Raw genomic sequence first — 18,799 nt, 5'->3', positions numbered from 1 at the left:
GTTGAAATTTACAAGGATTTGAGGAGAAAAACCCAGCTTTTGAATCCCATGCACAGCCGAAATAGAGAGAGAGAAAAGAGAGTGTTTCCTTTTCAAGATTTTCTATTTTATTTTTCTAAGTGTTGAAATGAGAGAAAAAAGATGAGTAAATGCCACATATCAACTTACATATCAGCCAACAATTAAATAAATAACATTTATTTTTTTTTTCATTTCATAAAGTCACCAAAGACAAAATACTAATGGGGCAAAAAGACCATTTTGCCCCTCCACCATAAAACCACATAAATCAAACTAAAGGGGTATTTTTGGGACATTCTAAATTCCCGGCCATTCCCGACATTCCCAATGTCTAAAACCCGTCCCCAAATTACTAACATACTAAGTTGTGATTTCTACTGAGCCAAACGCCGAGTTCCAAAATACCGGACACCGGAAATGCAAAATGTAAAAACTACTGATGACATAATCATGCACTTCTGAATTCCAAAAATAACAGTAATAAATTATTTAAATAGCTATAAATAATTTCATAATTAATCATAAACAACTGATAATTTCCAAATTAACTAAGCGGGCTTTACACAAAGAAACACCGGAAGATTCCTCACCAAGCACTCAAAAACCCAAGACCAGGGAACCAAGCCCTATACGGTACCCTTTCAAAGAAAACCATGGGAAAAATCCCACTTCCATCCCTGGGAGAAAGAAAAAGGTGTAGGATCCGCGAAAGGTCCGCTCAAATTTCCCGAAAGGGAAAGGTCCGCAGAGGGGCAAGCTCCCGAAAGCGAGTCTTGGCCCTCAGGATCGAGAGGATCGAAAGAGCGTATCCGTGCACTAGGAGCCCAAAGAGAGAGGAAGGAAAAACTGGAGATACTCTCCAGTTGACTTAAGACAAAAAATCAACGAAAAATACGGTGATCTACGAGATCACCTAGACAAGAAGAAACATTTACTAGCGGTCTCCACGGGGACACTAAATTAAGGAATTCTGGCTGAGTTGGCAACACTGCGCAAGGACATTGCTCGGGTCTCCCAGAGGCAAAAAGAGGACGACTCAGATTCCAATTGCGAGAACCGGGAGCCATGCACCCGGCACATATTGGAGGCAGAGCTCCCCAAGAATTTTAAGATGCCTGAGATGGCAGCATATACCGGGCCTCGGACCCTAGTGATCATTTATCCTGTTTCAACCGGGTAATGACAGTCATGAGGGTCAGCAATGATGCCAAGTTATGCTTTCCATTAACATTAAGCGGTTCCGCTGAGGAATGGTTCAAAAAGTCGGAACCAGGATCAGTGTACTGCTGGAACAAACTACAAGTAAGCTTCTGGAGACAGTTTGCTGCTGCAAGGAAGATTAACCTCGAAGTCAGCGCCCTGACTAACATAAAGCAATTGCCAGCGGAAACCTTAAAGAACTTCATAAAAAGGTTTAAAGAGGAAGCTTCAAAGACCAAGAAGGTGGATGACGGACAACAGCTTGTACTTCTTCAAGTTGGGATCTGTACGGGGACCCCATTCTAGAACGAATTACAATAGAAGGGAGCAGCCAATCTCCAAGATTTCCAGAAGAGGGTCCAAAAGTACATCAATCTGGAGGAAGCCCAGATAGTGGCCTACAGGGGATACTATCCAACCGGAGTGTCAGGATATGTACCCGAAGCCAAACTTTCGAGAACCATGCCCCCAGCCACCCCTCAAATGAGCGGCATACAATTCTCCGCTACACTAGGATATAATCAGAGCCTAGCCTTGGCTCCCGCATCATCACATTTTGGGAATCCCATAAGCAACCCCTCGGGGATGAGTGATCAAGCTCCGTCTCAGTCTGCTCCTACCGCAAGCCTGATAGGACCTCCTCAAAGCTCCCGAAGTAAGAGGTCCTCAAAGGGTCGCAATCGGACGGAGGATAAGCGACAACGAAGGGGATACACCCATCAATATACTCAATACACGGAGCTCACAGACATGCAAGAGCGAGTGTATTTTGCCAAAATACACACTACCGAAAGCCTCCTCCCCTATACAGGGACAGTTCGCGAAGGGATCCTTACAAGAGATGTGAATACCACAACGACATTCGCCATAGTACCAATGAGCGCAAGAACTTGAAGGACGAGATCGAAAACTTAATCCGATTGGGTCATTTGTATGAATGAATTAAGAACCGGCTACCCCATCTCAACCTGGTTCCAGTAGGGGGTCCGTTACCTCAAGGAGCACCAGCACCCGTTGCGCCCCCTGGAGGAGAAATCCCTCAGCAAGTCCTTGGGCTCCCACCAAGACCCAACGGGAGAGTATCCATGATCTCAGGTGGGCCCCATATTGGGGGAACCACCAGAATAGAGTTGAAATGCTACGGTGGAGCCATTAAACACGATGAAGTGTGGGAAGTCATCCAGCTTCCAGCACAAAGGCCCCGACTCATGGATCAGCCCATTACTTTCATGGAAGAGGATGCCAAATTGGTGCGTTTTCCTCACCATGACCCTCTGGTCATAGAGACCCCTATCGCCAACAAAATAGTGGCAAGGATATTGGTCGATAATGGGAGTTCTGTGAACTTGTTGTTCAAAGAGGCCTTCACAGCCATAGGCCTCACAGACAGGGATTTGTCACCCAGCGACTCCCAGCTCACAGGATTCAATGGGACCACACTTATCCCAATGGGAAAAGTGAGACTGCCAGTCACCCTGTGCCCGGATACCCCTCAGATTACTTTTAAGTACTGCACCTTTGTGGTGGTAGACTGCCAAACCGCATACAACGCCATCCTTGGCCGACCGGCCTTGGTTGACTTCAACGCAATCACATCCGTCCGTCACTTGTGCTTGAAATTCCCCAGTCAGGAGGCCGGAGTAGGGACCGTGAGGGGAAATCAGGGAGAGGCCAAGCAGTGCTATAATGTTGCAACACATTTGCTGGTGTTGGTGGTCCGTGAGGGCATTGAACCAGAGTTGATGGAAGAAGATGAGCTAGATCCCCACATGGGATCCAAAAAAATTGTAAAACCTATGGAGGACATTGAGGAAGTACGAGTGTGCGACCTCGACCCTACCAAGATCCTCTGCTTGGGAAAAAACCTAGAGCCGGAGGAAAGAAATAAGATTATTGAAGCATTAAGGGCAGCCATAGACATTTTCGCGTGGTGCCAAGGAGACATGACCGGCATAAGCCCGCGTGTGATTACCCATGTCCTGAACGTAAGCCCAGACATGCCACCAGTACAGCAGAAGCGGCGTCCCCTTGATCTGGTAAAAGCAGACACCCTGGAAAAGAGGTAGACAAGCTGCTGACCAACGGCCTGATCCGGGATGTGTACTACCCAGAATGGCTGGCTAATCAGGTACAGGTGCAAAAACCAAATAGGACATGGCGGGTATGTATAGATTTTACCAATCTCAATAAGGCCTGCCCGAAAGACTGCTTCCTTATACCTTGGATTGACCAGATGGTAGACGTCACCTCTGGGTTCAGGCTACTGTCTTTCATGGATGCCTACTCCGGATACAACCAGATTAAGATGCACATTGCAGATCAAGAATGTTCTAGCTTCACGACCAATAAGGGGGTATACTGCTACCTGGTTATGCCTTTCGGATTAAAAAATGCTGATGCAACATATCAGAGAATGGTGAACCGAATGTTCAAAGGCCTCCTAGGAAGAAATATAGAGGTTTACGTGGACGACATGCTAGTCAAATCCAAAGCATGCGTGAGCCATGCAGACGACCTCGCAGAATGTTTTGAAGTAGTCCGGAGGTATGGAATGAAACTTAACCCGAAGAAGTGCACTTTTAGAGTCAAGTGAGGGAAATTTTTGGGATTCATCGTCAGACAAAGGGGAATAGAGGCAAACCCCGAAAAAATTCAAGCTTTATTGAACATGCCTTCCCCCAAGAAGCACAAAGATGTGCAAAGCTTGACCAGAAAGGTTCCTGCCTTAAGCCGATTCATTTCCCGATCAACCAATAAGTGCATCCTTTTTTTCAACATTTTAAAGAAATGTCAGAAATTTGAATGGACTGAAGAATGCGAGAAGGCATTAAGGAAACTAAAAGAACACATGGCTAAATCGCTAATTCTATCAAAGCCAGTCCACGGAGAAGACTTGTTACTATACTTGGCTATCTCCGAGAACGCTGTCACCGCAGCCCTCGTCCGGGAAGAGGACAAAGTCCAACATCCAGTGTATTACGTTAGCAAGCGCGTGATAGGGGCTGAGATACGATATCCTCTGATCGAGAAGTTAGTTTTTTGCCTCCTGATGGCTTCAAAAAAGTTGAGATCCTACTTTCAGGCTCACCCCATTAAGGTACTCACGAACCACCCACTTCGACAAGTCTTACAGAAGCCGAAAGCGTCAAGAAGACTCCTCAAATGGGCCATGGAATTGAGCCAGTTTGACATACACTACGTACCGTGCATCTCCATAAAAGGAATGGCTCTAGCAGACTTCATAACAGAGTGTAATGAAGCGAAAGCTACTTCAAGTGTGCCATTACCGCGAACCGCGACATGGAAGGTATTCGTTGATGGAGCATCAAACGAAAATGGATTCGGTGCTGGGATAGCAATGATATCGCCAGATGGACTTCGGCTCCAGGTAGCCCTACATTTTGCATTCCCAGCTTCTAATAACGAAGTCGAATATGAACCCTAATCGCAGGATTAAAGTTGGCAAAAGCTGTAGGGGCCGCAAGAGTAGAAGTCTTCAGCGATTCGCAACTGGTTGTCAATCAAGTCTCAAGAGAATACCAACCATGCAGAGAGAAAATGGTCGCGTACATGGCTATTGTCTGAGAATTGCTGCATGAGTTCACATAGTACAAAGTGGAAAGAATTCTCAGAGATAAGAACACTCACGCAGACTGTTTGGCTAAGTTGGCATCGGGCAGTGAGATAGGGAGACTGGGGGTAGTACCTGTTGAACACCTCGCGGAGCTGAGCATCAGAATCAAAGATACGGGGGCTGCAATCGAGCAAGAATCATGTTGCATGGACCCTATCATCAGATACATAACAAAAGGTGAGTTGCCTCAAGAAAGGGCCCTATCCAGAAGGCTAAAGTATCAGGAACACCGGTATGTGATGATGGATAATATTCTCTATCAAAGAGGACTTAGCATGCCATACTTAAGGTGTGTATCAGACCCTGAAGCTAGACATATCATGCAGGAGGTCCATGAGGGGTTTGTTAGGTTTTGTGCCCTAAATAAAACCCATTTCAATATAATCAGATTTACTTATTAATAAAGATCAGAAATAACATTTTATGTTGCATGGTTCACATGATTTATTTCATGATTATATACATATAATGTATGAATTTTTTTAAAGTCCAGAACATATGAATTTGTTAAAGATTATAGTGTTGTCAACACAGTGGAATATAATCTTAATTATATGTTTGAAAGTTTATTCCCTGATTTCTCAGAACACTGGATTTAGATTGACATGGTATAATCAGCGATAGGTATTCTTACACCTTGAAAATGTGTTATGTCCTTTCAAGGACAGTGGCAAAGTTTACCAGTATCGAATGTATGGAGTATACATCGGAAGGGACCGATATTGAACTTTGATTAGATATATTAAAACTTACCGTAATATCTATTCAATTCAATATCACCTGTTGATCCTAGATCAAATGATCTTAATCCTGATATGATTATGTTCGATCTCAAGAGTACTATACATGTTGTTTGATTTGTTAGTTAAGCCTACTTTTGGGTCAGGGTGATACGTACATTTTGGGAACATAATAGTATAATTGGGTGGGAGCGCTACAATAAATATGGAATCTATAACTTCTATAGGAGTTTAGAAGTGAAACGATGATATCCTTCGAGCTTGGCTAAACAGAGATAAATGGTGGAGATCTCATTTCACTTTGTTGAAATATCATTTATACGGAGCTAAGTGTTTTAAGGATAAAATACATTGAAGGTGTAACGGTAACTTAGTGCCTTTTCAATGTAGATCATCTATTATAGGGTCATTGATCACATTAAGGTTATAACAATGGATAACTAATGACGTGTCTATATCATGGAACATATAGAGTGTTCTATATGACTGAGAGTGCAATTCCAAGTTCTAAGTGTGGATTCAATAAGGAATTAATAAGTTAGGGAATTTACTTGGTAAATTCGGTTCAACTTATTGGAAGCTCGGTTATATAGACCCATGGTCCCCATACTAGTTGAGACCATACTGCTTGTAAGACTCAGTTAATTGATCTTAATTAATCAATTATAATTCTAAAAGTTAGACTATGTCTATTTTATGAATTTTCACTAAGCAAGGGTAAAACAGTAAATAGAGAGTTTAAAGAGTATATTTATTAATTGGGAAACTTGGATTAGTTTTTATTAATAAATAAAATAAATGACAATATATTATTTAATAATTAATTATAGTTATTAAATAATTAGTTTCGACATTTATGTGGTTGAATGAGAAAATTGGCAATTTTGGAGAATGGGAAACTAGGAATGATAAAATAGGAAAGTTGCAAAAGTGAGAGGCTTGTTTCCATTTTATATGGCCGGCCACTTTGTTTCCTTTTATCATTTTATTTTTCATTTTTAAATGCCAAGTAATTCAACCTTAACCCTGTGTGGTATTCTATAAATAGAAGGTAAAGGCTTCAGGTTTCCAAGAATTGTATCTTATTCTTTTCAGAGTGAATTCCAGAGCCACCACTTCTCTCTCTCTCTCTCTCTCTCTCTCTCTCTCTCTCTCTTTTCTTCTCTAAATTTTGAAATCCCTTGAGCGAATGAGTAGTGCCCACACACATCAAATGGTACCTCAATCATAGTATGTAAGACTATGGAAAATCAACCATCAAGAAGGAGAATCAGCATCAAAGAATGAGAGAAAGAGATCCAGATTCAGATCTTGATTATGCTCTGCTACAGAAAGGAATCAAGAGCTAGAGATCTGAATGGAAGGAGTCATTATATTCCGCTGCACCCAATGTAAGGTTTTCTAAACTTTATATGTGTTTAATTTCATTGTTTTAGAATTCATATTAGGGTTTTAATCAAACATACTTGGTAGTAAATCTAGATCCTGGTAAAATATTTCCAACAACTGGCACCAGAGCCATGGTAATGATTTACTTTCATGTAATATGAATTAAAACGATGTTTTATATGTTCTGTGTTGATTTGGATGGTTTCATGTTGGTTTATGTGCTTATGTGATGAATGTTAATGTTGTACGAAATTCTTTCATGAAAAATATTTTTTCTATTTTTTAAAATATTTTATTTGGATTCCTTGTGAAAAATTAAGCAATTTTATTTTTTACATTCCGATAAAAATTGAGAAAGATATGAATTTTGGAAGATTAGAAATCATGGCTGCTGCATGCAGCCTATCCTGGCAGCCCCTACAAATTGCGAATTTTGTGGGTTTTTCCCCAAAAATCTAATTTTTTATGGGATTGTTTCCAAAATATGATATTTCCAATTTTAGATTTTTCCAATTTTGAATATTTCCAATTTTAAATATTTCCTATTATGGTCAGATTTAAAAATTTGTTAACTTCTTTAATATTTATATATTATTTAATTATAAAATTAGAAATTTTGATACTTAACATATTTTAAATTAAAAGATAATTTTCTCTTTTTCTTTAAAATATTATATTAAAATTATCTTATATGACAAATTAAATAATTAATAAATTTGAAATTAACATAGATATTTTTATAGATATACTTACCATAATATTTTCAAATTCAAAATTTGTTATTTTGTTAAATATTTAATTATTTATAAATTATAAATTTAAAAATGATATTTTTCTATATATATCATTTTTTTCTTATTGAAAATTTATAAATCATATCTTAAATATTTAAATAACTTAGTTATTTTGTAGAAATTTGAATATTGCTTAATTTAGATATTTTGACATATAATTATGGTAATTATTATTTATTTATTATTTTATTCCTAAAATAATAATTATCTAACCAAATCTATTTTAAAATTGGTTTATTTTATTACTTTAATTTTATTAAATTATAAGATCTTAAAGTGATATTGAAGATTCTTTCCTTTCAAATCATTGATCTTATTAGATATTTAATTTAATTTGATTCAAATAAATCTAGATATTTTAAAATTAGTTTCCTTTATTTGGTTAGTTTAAGAATAATAATTTAATTATATTAATATCTTATTTCACATCTGTTACATGGACAATGTTTGTTTGTTTATATTGTTTATTCAAAAAAGTTTTTACAAACCTAATATTTATCTGATCTAAATTGCTATGATTAACTTGTTGACAGATCCAATGATCTGATTTTAATCATAGTCCAATTGACGATAGATCTTATAAATAATTTGTAACAGGTAAATTTTGTACTTCTTTCATCTGTGTAAACCTAGTAACATGATAGGGCCCATCCAAATCATTTGACCTGTGTGAGCCTATATGTTTGTTTTTGGGCTTAGATGCATATAGGAAGCCCATTTAAGTTTTTACTAAGTAAATGGACTAGGTTGCTAAAATAAATTTTGACATAAGGAAATTTATTTAGGTCCAATTAGATTTGGGCTTATTCAATGAATAACAATTGTTTATTTAAAGGTTAAATCCCTCTCTTTTGGGCCTTGTGTGAGAGTTGGGGGCCAATAGAAGTGGGTACGACATACTGAACTCAGCTCCCCCTCACATGAACTACCCCAATTGTGAAGGCTCATTTGCCTAATTTAAATAATTGTATTAGGTTAATTATATTAGTCTAATCTAATTAAAATTGAATTAGCAACATAATTAACTTTTAAAATACATGAAATTTATTTTTCATTGTAATATTTTAAAGTTAATTTTAGAATAACACTTAGTTAATGATATATATTCTAGATAGTTAATTCTAGTACTAGTTATTATTTCTAATATTAAATAGGAAAATATCATTGATTGTGAAATTAATTGTCTCATAATTAATTTTGGTACAATCTAAGTTTAGTATATTTTCCTAGTATTAAAGTAGAATTAATAACTAAGTTTCCTCTATACTTAATTATTTATTTCTTGAATTTAATACATTTAATTAAATTGAAAATTTCAAAATCTAAGTTGATTTTCACCATGATACTTAAATATTGTTATTTTCATGTTATTTAATTAAAGTTGAAAATTATCTTAAGTTTGGAATCTTAATTTAGAATAACTTAAGTTTGAATAATTTTCAAAATATATTTTATTTTGTTTTATTAATCTTTTTCCCAAAATTTCGAAATTGCATTTCTTTAATGTAGAAATTTCGAATTTTAATTGAAAAATAGATTAAAGTTGAAAATTTTTAATTTTGGACCAACTTAAATCAATGATTTTTTCATTTAATGATTAATTAAAATAAATGAACTAAAATATATTATAATTAGAAATTGAATTAATTAGTGTATGAAAGTCTAGATAGTTATTATCTGTTTTGCTTGAAGTATTTTTCTAGTGTATTTAATTAAATAGAAAATTAATATTTAAGTTGATTTTTAATCATGATACTTAAATATTTTAAATTTTCTTAGATATTTAATTAAATAGGAAAATTATATTTTTTGTTGAAAATTAATTTTTATTAATTTTGGGCCAACATAAAATTAGAGTAATTTTCCAGGATTTATTTTTATTTTATTTTAAAGCATTTTCGAAAGAAGTATTCTTATACACTTCTTTTTTCGAAATGCAATATATATTTATAGAAAATTAAATTTGAGTTGTAAATTAATTTAAATTAATTTTGAAACAACTTAAATTGAATAATTTTCTAAATATTTATGGAAATTATTACTAAGATGGAAATAATTCACGTTATTTTCATATCCATCTAAGTATAATTTATAAATATTAAATTAAAATTTATATTTGGAATTGTTCATTCTAAATTGGAAATTTTAATTAAATAAATATATATTTAAAATAAATTGATTAAAATAAATATTAGAAGAAAATACAACCTTCATTAAATAATGAGCTTTATTATTATAAGGATATTCGATCTCCATTGTTGGTTTTACATAGCTATTGTTTTAGTGAGTAATCCTCCCTAATGGAGGAACGTTCATTAGCAAGTTAGCACCGTTTAATCTCGAAAGATAAGTAATCTTGTAAGTTTTTTATATAGTTTTGATCACCCTAATGGTGGCGACTGTATAAGACTTGCAAGAATATGAAACAATGGTGAAAGCTCATAAGATAGAATAGCCTTGACTCTCGCCTAAACGGGACAACGCAGATTCCAATCTTGATCAAATAAAAGGTTGCTAGAATGTGGATCATTTTAGATGAGCTGACAACTCTATTCAATGAATGGTAGCTTTGACTCTCGCCTAAACGGGACACTGATATCAGTTTGTTGAAAACCTTCGAAATTATTTAGGATTGTATGTTTTAGTATTTTCACTTGTCATTCCTACTTGCTATATGCTTTAATAATTTCTGAATTGTGTATGAATTTGTATTGAACCATGTTATTTTTTGTTATTAAATTGTAGTTTAATTTCGAATCTTCATTGTTGGTCTAACTTGGTTTGTTTTTCTAATGAGATAAATCCCTAATGGATTTTAACCATTAGACTAACATAATAGTGTTAGATCTCGAAAGATAAATATTGTATATGCAACATTTAGTTGTTCATCAATTGATGACACCTTAGACTAGTATTTTACAATATGAAACAAGAAGATTGTATAAATAAGATTACTTTGACTTTCGCTAATCGGAGCTGTTGGAAATTATTTTACTAGGATCTAGATTTACTAACAAGTATGTTGGATTAACAACCTAATATGAATTCTAAAACAATGAAAATAAACACATATAAAGTTAGAAAACGTTACAGTGGGTGCAGCGGAATAATATGACTCCTTCCGTTCAGATCTCTTGCCCTTGATTCCTTTATGTGGCAGAGCATCACCAAGATCTGAACCTGGATCTTCTTTTCTCCTTCTTTGATGTAGAAATTCCATAGTCTTACATACTATGATTGAGTTACCACTTGATGTGTGTGGGCACTACTCATCTCACAAGGATTTCGAAATTTTCTCTCTTGAATTTCGTGGCTTATCATGCTTACAAGAGAAGAGAACAAGGTTGCTTTATATAGGGAAAAGGGAGAGCACAACTTTCCAAATAAACAGTTTTCTCTTTTACTGTGTAATTGATTAACTGCCTTATTTAGTGTGATCCACCACTTTCCTATTATTGCTAGGCTTTGATTAGCAATTAAAATTGAAAAAAAATAATTGGGAAACAAGCAAAGGGAGTGGCCGGCCATAGAGGGAAATGGGCCTCACTTGGATTTTGCAGTTTCCTCAATTTTATTTCTATTTCTCCAAAAATGTCATTTTTCCAATTCTAATCATTTAAATGCCAAAACTAATTATTTAATAACTAAAATAGATTATTAAATAATATTGTCATTTAAAATAATTATTAATTAGACATGCAAAGTCTCTCAATTAATAATTAAACCTAGAAACCCTTTTCTTTACGATTTCATCCTTAAACTGTGAGAATTCACAAAGTAGACATAGTCTAACATTTGAAATTATAATTGATTAATTAAAATCAATTAACTGAGTCTTACAAGCAGTATGGTCTCAACTAGTATGGGGACCATGGGTCTATATAACCGAGCTTCCAATAAGTCGAACCGAATTTACCAAGTAAATTCCCTAACTTATTAATTCATCATTGAATCCACACTTAGAACTCAGAATTGCACTCTCAGTCATATAGAACGCTCTATATGTTCCACGATATAGACACATCATTAGTTATCCATTGTTATAACCCTAATGTGATCAATGATCCTCTATATAGATGATCTACATTGAAAAGGCACTACTGTTACCGTTACACCTTCAATGTATTTTATCCTTAAAACACTTAACCCTGTATAAATGATATTTCACCTAAGTGAAATGAGATCTCCACCATTTATCTTCGTTTGGTTAAGCTCGAAGGAAATCATCCTTTACTTCTATTTGCCAGATAGAAGCTATAGATTCCATATTTATGTTAGCGCTCCCACTCAATTACACTACCGTGTTCCCAAAATGTAAGTATCAGCCTGACCCAAAAGTAGGCTTAACTTAACAAATCAAAGAACACGAATAACACTCTTGAGATTGAGCCTAACCATATCAGGATTGAGATCATTTGATCTAGGATCAACAGGTGATATTGAATTGAATAGATATTACGGTAAATTTTAATATATCTAATCAAAGTTCAATATCGGTCCCTTCCGATGTATACTCCATACATCCGATACTGGTAAACTTTGCCAATGTCCTGGAAAGGACATAACACTTTTCCAAGGTGTAAGAATACCTATCGCTGATTATACCATGTCAGTCTAAATCCAGTGTTCTGACAAATCAGGGAATAAACTTTTGAACATATAATAAAGATTATATTCCACTGTGCTGACAACACTATAATCTTTAACAAACTCATATGTTCTGGACTTAAAAGAATTCATACATTATATACATATAATCATGAAATAAATCATGTGAACCATGCAACATAAAATGTTATTTCTGATCTTTATTAATAAGTAAACCTGATTATATGAAATGAGTTTTATTTAGGGCATAAAACCCAACAGGAGCATCGTTGGATTCTTATTTAAAACAAAATTATCCTAATTCCTCTTAGCTTATTCATTTCGAATTAGCTCAATGACATATCATTGGATGAATGGTCTATAAATCATATAAAGTCATTCTATATTTTCTCTTAAGAAATTAAATGACGCACATGATTATATTCCCGAAATTCTATCCCAAAATGATATAAATCCTCAATCTTAGAAATCTCCTACTTTTATAGGTAAATCATAGAGTTAGATTAGTAGTGGTGGTCCAAGAAAGAATTACTAATTATACAGTTACACTTTCACAAGTGTTTCATAACCATTTTCTTTCAATGGATTCAAACTGTATGAGTTTAGTATTCTGTGGCCAGAATCCACGTGCACTATTCTAAGAACTCTTTGATGTAACTAAGCTTAAGTCATCAAAAGATACAGCCACATATTTTATAAATCTATGGCATTTGTATCTTGTTCATAGTGGTTTTGACAAGATCATTCTCTGCAAAGAGTTAATATGCCTATATCCACTGAAATTAAGTTCATCTCATTCGCAGATGGATGTACATTCAGGGGTGGATATGAGTTTTCGTTGTATTCTTAAAACGATCACTCTAGATTTTACCTTATGCAAAAGAAATTTGAAATGTTTGAAAAAATTTCATGAATTTCTAGCAATGGTAAGTGGTTAAAGATCTTGCAAACTGATAGGGGTGGAGAAAAAGTTAGTAGATATGCAGTTCAAAGATCATTAATTTAATTTTTGAATTATATCCAAACTTACCTCCCCAGAAATTCAATTTGAATTAGTTACTAGTCGTTGCCTAAATCCTTCTATAATAATATAATTTCAGAAAGATAAAATGGTTGTATACTTAATGTAAATCATTACTAGATTCATGGATGACCTAATCAAAATCTTAAGAAAAGCTAGAACTGCTAACCCTGGTTTGCATGTTTGTTAGCTATTCTAAGTGATTAGGGGTGGATCATCCCATAGTCATTAGATAAGAAAGTGTTTGTTTAAACAAATACTACTTTTCTAAGAAAATGACTAAGTCTGAAAATAAAGTAGCAAATAAAGGAGATAATTTTTTCTTGATTCCATAAGTATTCTATCATCTTATTCGTTACAAGATGATCCCATTGCCTCTGTTGTCTTAACACAACCGAAGAGGTCAATGCCATTTAGTTTTCTTAGACATAATTCACGGTACCTTGTCGTAGTGGGAGAGTTTCATGGAACTTTACCTTCTTATGACTTGGAAGACACTAGTGATTAAAATCCATTGTGAGTTTAAACAAGTAATGGATTGTCAAGATAAGAAACTAAGAAGAAAAGCCAAGAGAACTATAGTTTGATCCATTCACATGGAGTAACCTAAAGTTTCCTATTACAAGGACATAAAAGGAAATTTTCGTTAATAAATCTATTCAATGGATTTAACAAAACTTCCTCTTCTTAGTATTATAAGTTTTAGTTTATCTAAACCTATGGCTTATGGTATACCTGGTAATTACTTACTCTAATGCAAGCAACTTACTTTAGTAAGATGCTGAAGCATTTCCTTTCCAATGGAAATCTATAGAAGCTTCACAACTTCTAAGCATAGATTTTATTTATCTAAGGAAAAGTTTCAACTATTCCGGAAAAGATAAAGCCATGAAAGAATTTCTTAAATCAACAGTGAGAAGTCTCAGATATGGTTTTGTATGCCTTAGACCAGACCCCTGCTGTTGAGTGGGAGTAATGAGTAGGTATCAGATTAATCCAGGAGAGGAACATTGGAAGACAATCATGTAGATCTTAAGATTAAGAAGAGGAACTATATTTTAGTCAATAAGGGTGTGTTTAAAACTCTTAGACTACACCACATCAGATTTCAAGACTTGCCTTTATGCTAGAAAGTCTGCTGATAAGATGGTGATTACTCTGGGGGTGGAGTAGTGATTTTGGAGAAGTGTAAAAACCTATCTGAAATCTCTTAGTCTACCAGAGAGAGACTGAATGTTAAAGTTGCAGGAAAGGTACTTATTTAGTCTAAGGAAAGTTCTATACAATTGTGGCACCGTTCCAACTTGTCTTAACTACTAGTGTTAATTTCCTGATTAACCAAAAGCAGTTGCCAAAGGTATAGAATCCAGTATCCCAAAAGAGTAGACATATAGAGAGGAATTTCACAATATCAAGGATTTTGTGATTAAGGGAAAGTAATGGTGGAGAAAAGGTTGTTGTTAATTCAACCTGTCAGATCCTATTACGAGGAGTTTACTACTACTACACTTGATTTGTATATCAAGGTGTTAATGATTATTTGAAATGCACATTTTGTTTTATATTAGTGCAAGTGGGAGTTTGTTGGGTTTTGTGCCCTAAATAAAACCCATTTCAATATAATTAGATTTACTTATTAATAAAGATCAGAAATAACATTTTATGTTGCGTGGTTCACATGATTTATTTCATGATTATATACATATAATGTATGAATTCTTTTTAAGTCCAGAACATATGAATTTGTTAAAGATTATAGTGTTGTCAGCACAGTGGAATATAATCTTAATTATATGTTCGAAAGTTTATTCCCTGATTTGTCAGAACACTGGATTTAGACTGACATGGTATAATCAGCGATAGGTATTCTTACACCTTGGAAAAGTGTTATGTCCATTCCAGGACATTGGCAAAGTTTACCAGTATCAGATGTATGGAGTATACATCAGAAGGGACCGATATTGAACTTTGATTAGATATATTAAAACTTACCGTAATATCTATTCAATTCAATATCACCTGTTGATCCTAGATCAAATGATCTTAATCCTGATATGGTTAGGTTCGATCTCAAGAGTACTATACATGTTCTTTGATTTTTTAGTTAAGCCTACTTTTGGGTCAGGGTGATACGTACATTTTGGGAACATGATAGTATAATTAAGTGGGAGCGCTACCATAAATATGGAATCTATAACTTCTATAGGAATTTAGAAGTGAAACGATGATATCCTTCGAGCTTGGCTAAACAGATATAAATGGTGGAGATCTCATTTCACTTTGCTGAAATATCATTTATACGGAGCTAAGTGTTTTAAGGATAAAATACATTGAAGGTGTAACGGTAACTTAGTGCCTTTTCAATGTAGATCATCTATTAGAGGGTCATTGATCACATTAGGGTTATAACAATGGATAACTAATGACGTGTCTATATCATGGAACATATAGAGTGTTCTATATGACTGAGAGTGCAATTCCAAGCTCTAAGTGTGGATTCAATAAGGAACTAATAAGTTAGGGAATTTACTTGGTAAATTTGGTTCCACTTATTGGAAGCTCGGTTATATAGACCCATGGTCCCCATACTAGTTGAGACCATACTGCTTGTAAGACTCAGTTAATTGGTTTTAATTAATCAATTATAATTCTAAAAGTTAGACTATGTCTACTTTATGAATTTTCACTAAGCAAGGGTAAAACAGTAAATAGAGAGTTTAAAGGGTATATTTATTAATTGGGAAACTTGGATTAGTTTTTATTAATAAATAAAATAAATGACAATATATTATTTAATAATTAATTATAGTTATTAAATAATTAGTTTTGACATTTATGTGGTTGAATGAGAAAATTGGCAATTTTAGAGAATGGGAAACTAGGAATGATAAAATAGGAAAGTTGCAAAAGTGAGAGGCTTGTTTCCATTTTATATGGCCGACCACTTTGTTTCCTTTTATCATTTTATTTTTCATTTTTAAATGCCAAGTAATTCAACCTTAACCATGTGTGGTATTCTATAAATAGAAGGTAAAGGCTTCAGGTTTCCAAGAATTGTATCTCATTCTTTTCAGAGTGAATTCCTGAGCCACCACTTCTCTCTCTCTTTTCTTCTCTAAATTTCGAAATCCCTTGAGTGAATGAGTAGTGCCCACACACATCAAGTGGTACCTCAATCATATTATGTAAGACTATGGAAAATCAACCATCAAGAAGGAGAATCAGCAAAGAGATCCAGATTCAGATCTTGATTATGCTCTGCTACAAAAAGGAATCAAGGGCTAGAGATCTGAATGGAATGAGTCATTATATTCCGCTGCACCCAATGTAAGGTTTTCTAAACTTTATATGTGTTTAATTTCATTGTTTTAGAATTCATATTAGGGTGTTAATCAAACATACTTGGTAGTAAATCTAGATCCTGGTAAAATATTTCCAATAGGGTTTTGCGGAGATCATACCGGAGGTCCAAGTCTCTCAAAGAAAATACTGAGACAAGGATACTTCTGGCCAACAATGAAGAAAGATTTTGTAGACTATGTCCTGAAATGTGATTCATGCCGAAGGTTCGCGAACATACCAAGAGCCCCCCCAAACGAGATTACCCTGATGAATAGCCCTTGGCCCTTCGCGGTGTGGGGGATAGATCTCATTAGGTCTTTACCAATAGGAAAGGGAGGGGTAAAGTATGCTATAGTAGTCGTGGACTATTTTACAAAGTGGACAGAGGTCGAGCCTATGAAGACCATAACTGCCAAAAAAGCATTAGACTTTGTCATCAAAAACATAGTGTGTCGATACAGCTTGCCTCATAAGATAGTCTCAGGCAATGGAAAGCAGTTTGACTGCGAAGAATTCACCAACTTCTACAACCAGCACAGAGTCATTAAAAGTTTCTCCGCGGTGGCAAGGCCACAAACAAATGGACAAGCAGAAGTCGTCAATAAAATCCTAAAGGCCACCCTAAAGAAGAAGATGCTGGCCTGCAAGAACAACTCGCCTGAAGAATTGCCAAAAGTATTATGGGCCTACCGGACCACTCCAAGAACCACAACCGGGCACTCGGCATTCTCAATGGTGTACCATTGTGAGGCTATGGTCCCGGTGGAATCCCTATTCCCATCCCACAGTAGAACGACATACGATCGGGTAACAAACAAGACTTTATTACAAGAAGCACTGGATCAAATTGACAAGCTCCGAGATGAGTCTTAAGTACGGATGCCAGTTTATCAAAAGAAGATGGCTAAACACTTCAACTCCAAAGACAAAGACAGGAAATTTACTATTGGTGATCTAGTCTTAAGAAGAGTCTTCCCAGCCACTCAAGAACCCGGAGTGGGGCTACTTGGGCCAAATTGGGAAGGACCATATGAAGTTCAGGATAAGATCGGCTCTGAGACCTACAAGCTAAAAAGAATGGACAGAACCATGGTGCCTAGGGCTTGGAATGCTGATCACCTCCGAAAGTATTACCAATAGTCAAAAAGCAAAGTTTATTTTCTGTAAAAGAAATTTGTACCGAACAAATATATGCGACCTCTAATTTAATTTTGTAAGACTAAGTGACTAAAAAACTAATTTTCATGTCACTTAGGGGGTACTAAGGCATATCACACGGACAAATGTAAACAGATCAAATTTAAGGAAGTTAAAAACTAAATATATTCGAACATAATGTAGATTGTTTGAACAAAGAGAAAAAACTTTAAAAAGAAAAGGCATGGGGACGGGCCATAAAAGTCTCCCCTTAAGAAAAAGAAAGAAATTATCTTAAAAGTGAGGGGAAGACAGGATATGTAACAAAAAGAAAAAATGATAATAAAGATAACAAAGATAAACAAATGATTTAATCATCCCGAGGAGGAAGACGAGGACCCTTGCGCTCCTCCAACACTGCATCTAGCCTCTTCTTCTTCTCCCAGAAGCGAACAAGAACCTCTTCAGGCTTGGGATAAAAGCCGAGGTTAAGATTCTGACCATTGGATTGCCAGGCCATGAAGACTCCATCATTGAAGTGCTTCTTGCAGTGTGGACAGGTGACTGGGGCCAGGAGGGCATCTCTCTTCACCTTGGCCACCTCCTTCTGAGCCTGCTCTTTGAATTCACGAAGCCCCTTCACTTCAACAGTTAGGTTGGCTGTCGTTTGCAAATCTGCTTGGTGCAGCTCTTCCAAAGACTTCAACTTGGCTGTCAATTCTTGCACTACGTCCTTAGAATCCCGCAGCTCCCGCCTTGTTGTGGCCTTCAACGCCTTATCCTTGGCATTTAATGCCTCATCCTTAGCCCTCAACGCCTCCTGGTTGCTCCGTTCTGTTACGGCCGCTTTCTGCTGGGCTTCCTCCCGGATAGCTCTTTTTTGTGCCTCCAAGTCACGAAGACTCTTCATGGC

General features: G+C 35.4%; 1 protein-coding gene across 1 annotated transcript; it reads left to right on the top strand.

Annotated features, from left to right (window-relative positions):
• The first annotated feature begins 3,454 nt into the window (after positions 1-3,454).
• LOC133038350 (uncharacterized) lies at positions 3,455-17,622 on the top strand. Its single transcript, XM_061116473.1, has 4 exons — positions 3,455-3,765; positions 3,841-4,609; positions 4,831-5,144; positions 17,211-17,622. The coding sequence occupies exons 1-4, from the start codon at positions 3,455-3,457 to the stop codon at positions 17,620-17,622; spliced, it is 1,806 nt and encodes a 601-aa protein (XP_060972456.1).
• Positions 17,623-18,799: the final 1,177 nt, after the last annotated feature.

The sequence above is a fragment of the Cannabis sativa genome, chromosome 5 (assembly GCF_029168945.1).
Source record: "Cannabis sativa cultivar Pink pepper isolate KNU-18-1 chromosome 5, ASM2916894v1, whole genome shotgun sequence".
Lineage (NCBI taxonomy): Eukaryota > Viridiplantae > Streptophyta > Magnoliopsida > Rosales > Cannabaceae > Cannabis > Cannabis sativa.
The sequence above is the reverse complement of the archived record's forward strand: the minus strand, read 5'-3'. Positions and strand labels throughout refer to the sequence as shown.

Excerpts from the sequence above, each read along its gene's own strand:
- LOC133038350 (XM_061116473.1), top strand. The coding sequence starts at position 3,455 with ATGGTAGACGTCACCTCTGGGTTCAGGCTACTGTCTTTCATGGATGCC. Across the intron at positions 3,766-3,840 it reads TGTTTTGAAGTAGTCCGGAG|ACAAAGGGGAATAGAGGCAA; the intron begins GTATGGAATGAA and ends ATTCATCGTCAG. Across the intron at positions 5,145-17,210 it reads CTTAGCATGCCATACTTAAG|CTTGCCTCATAAGATAGTCT; the intron begins GTGTGTATCAGA and ends GTGTCGATACAG.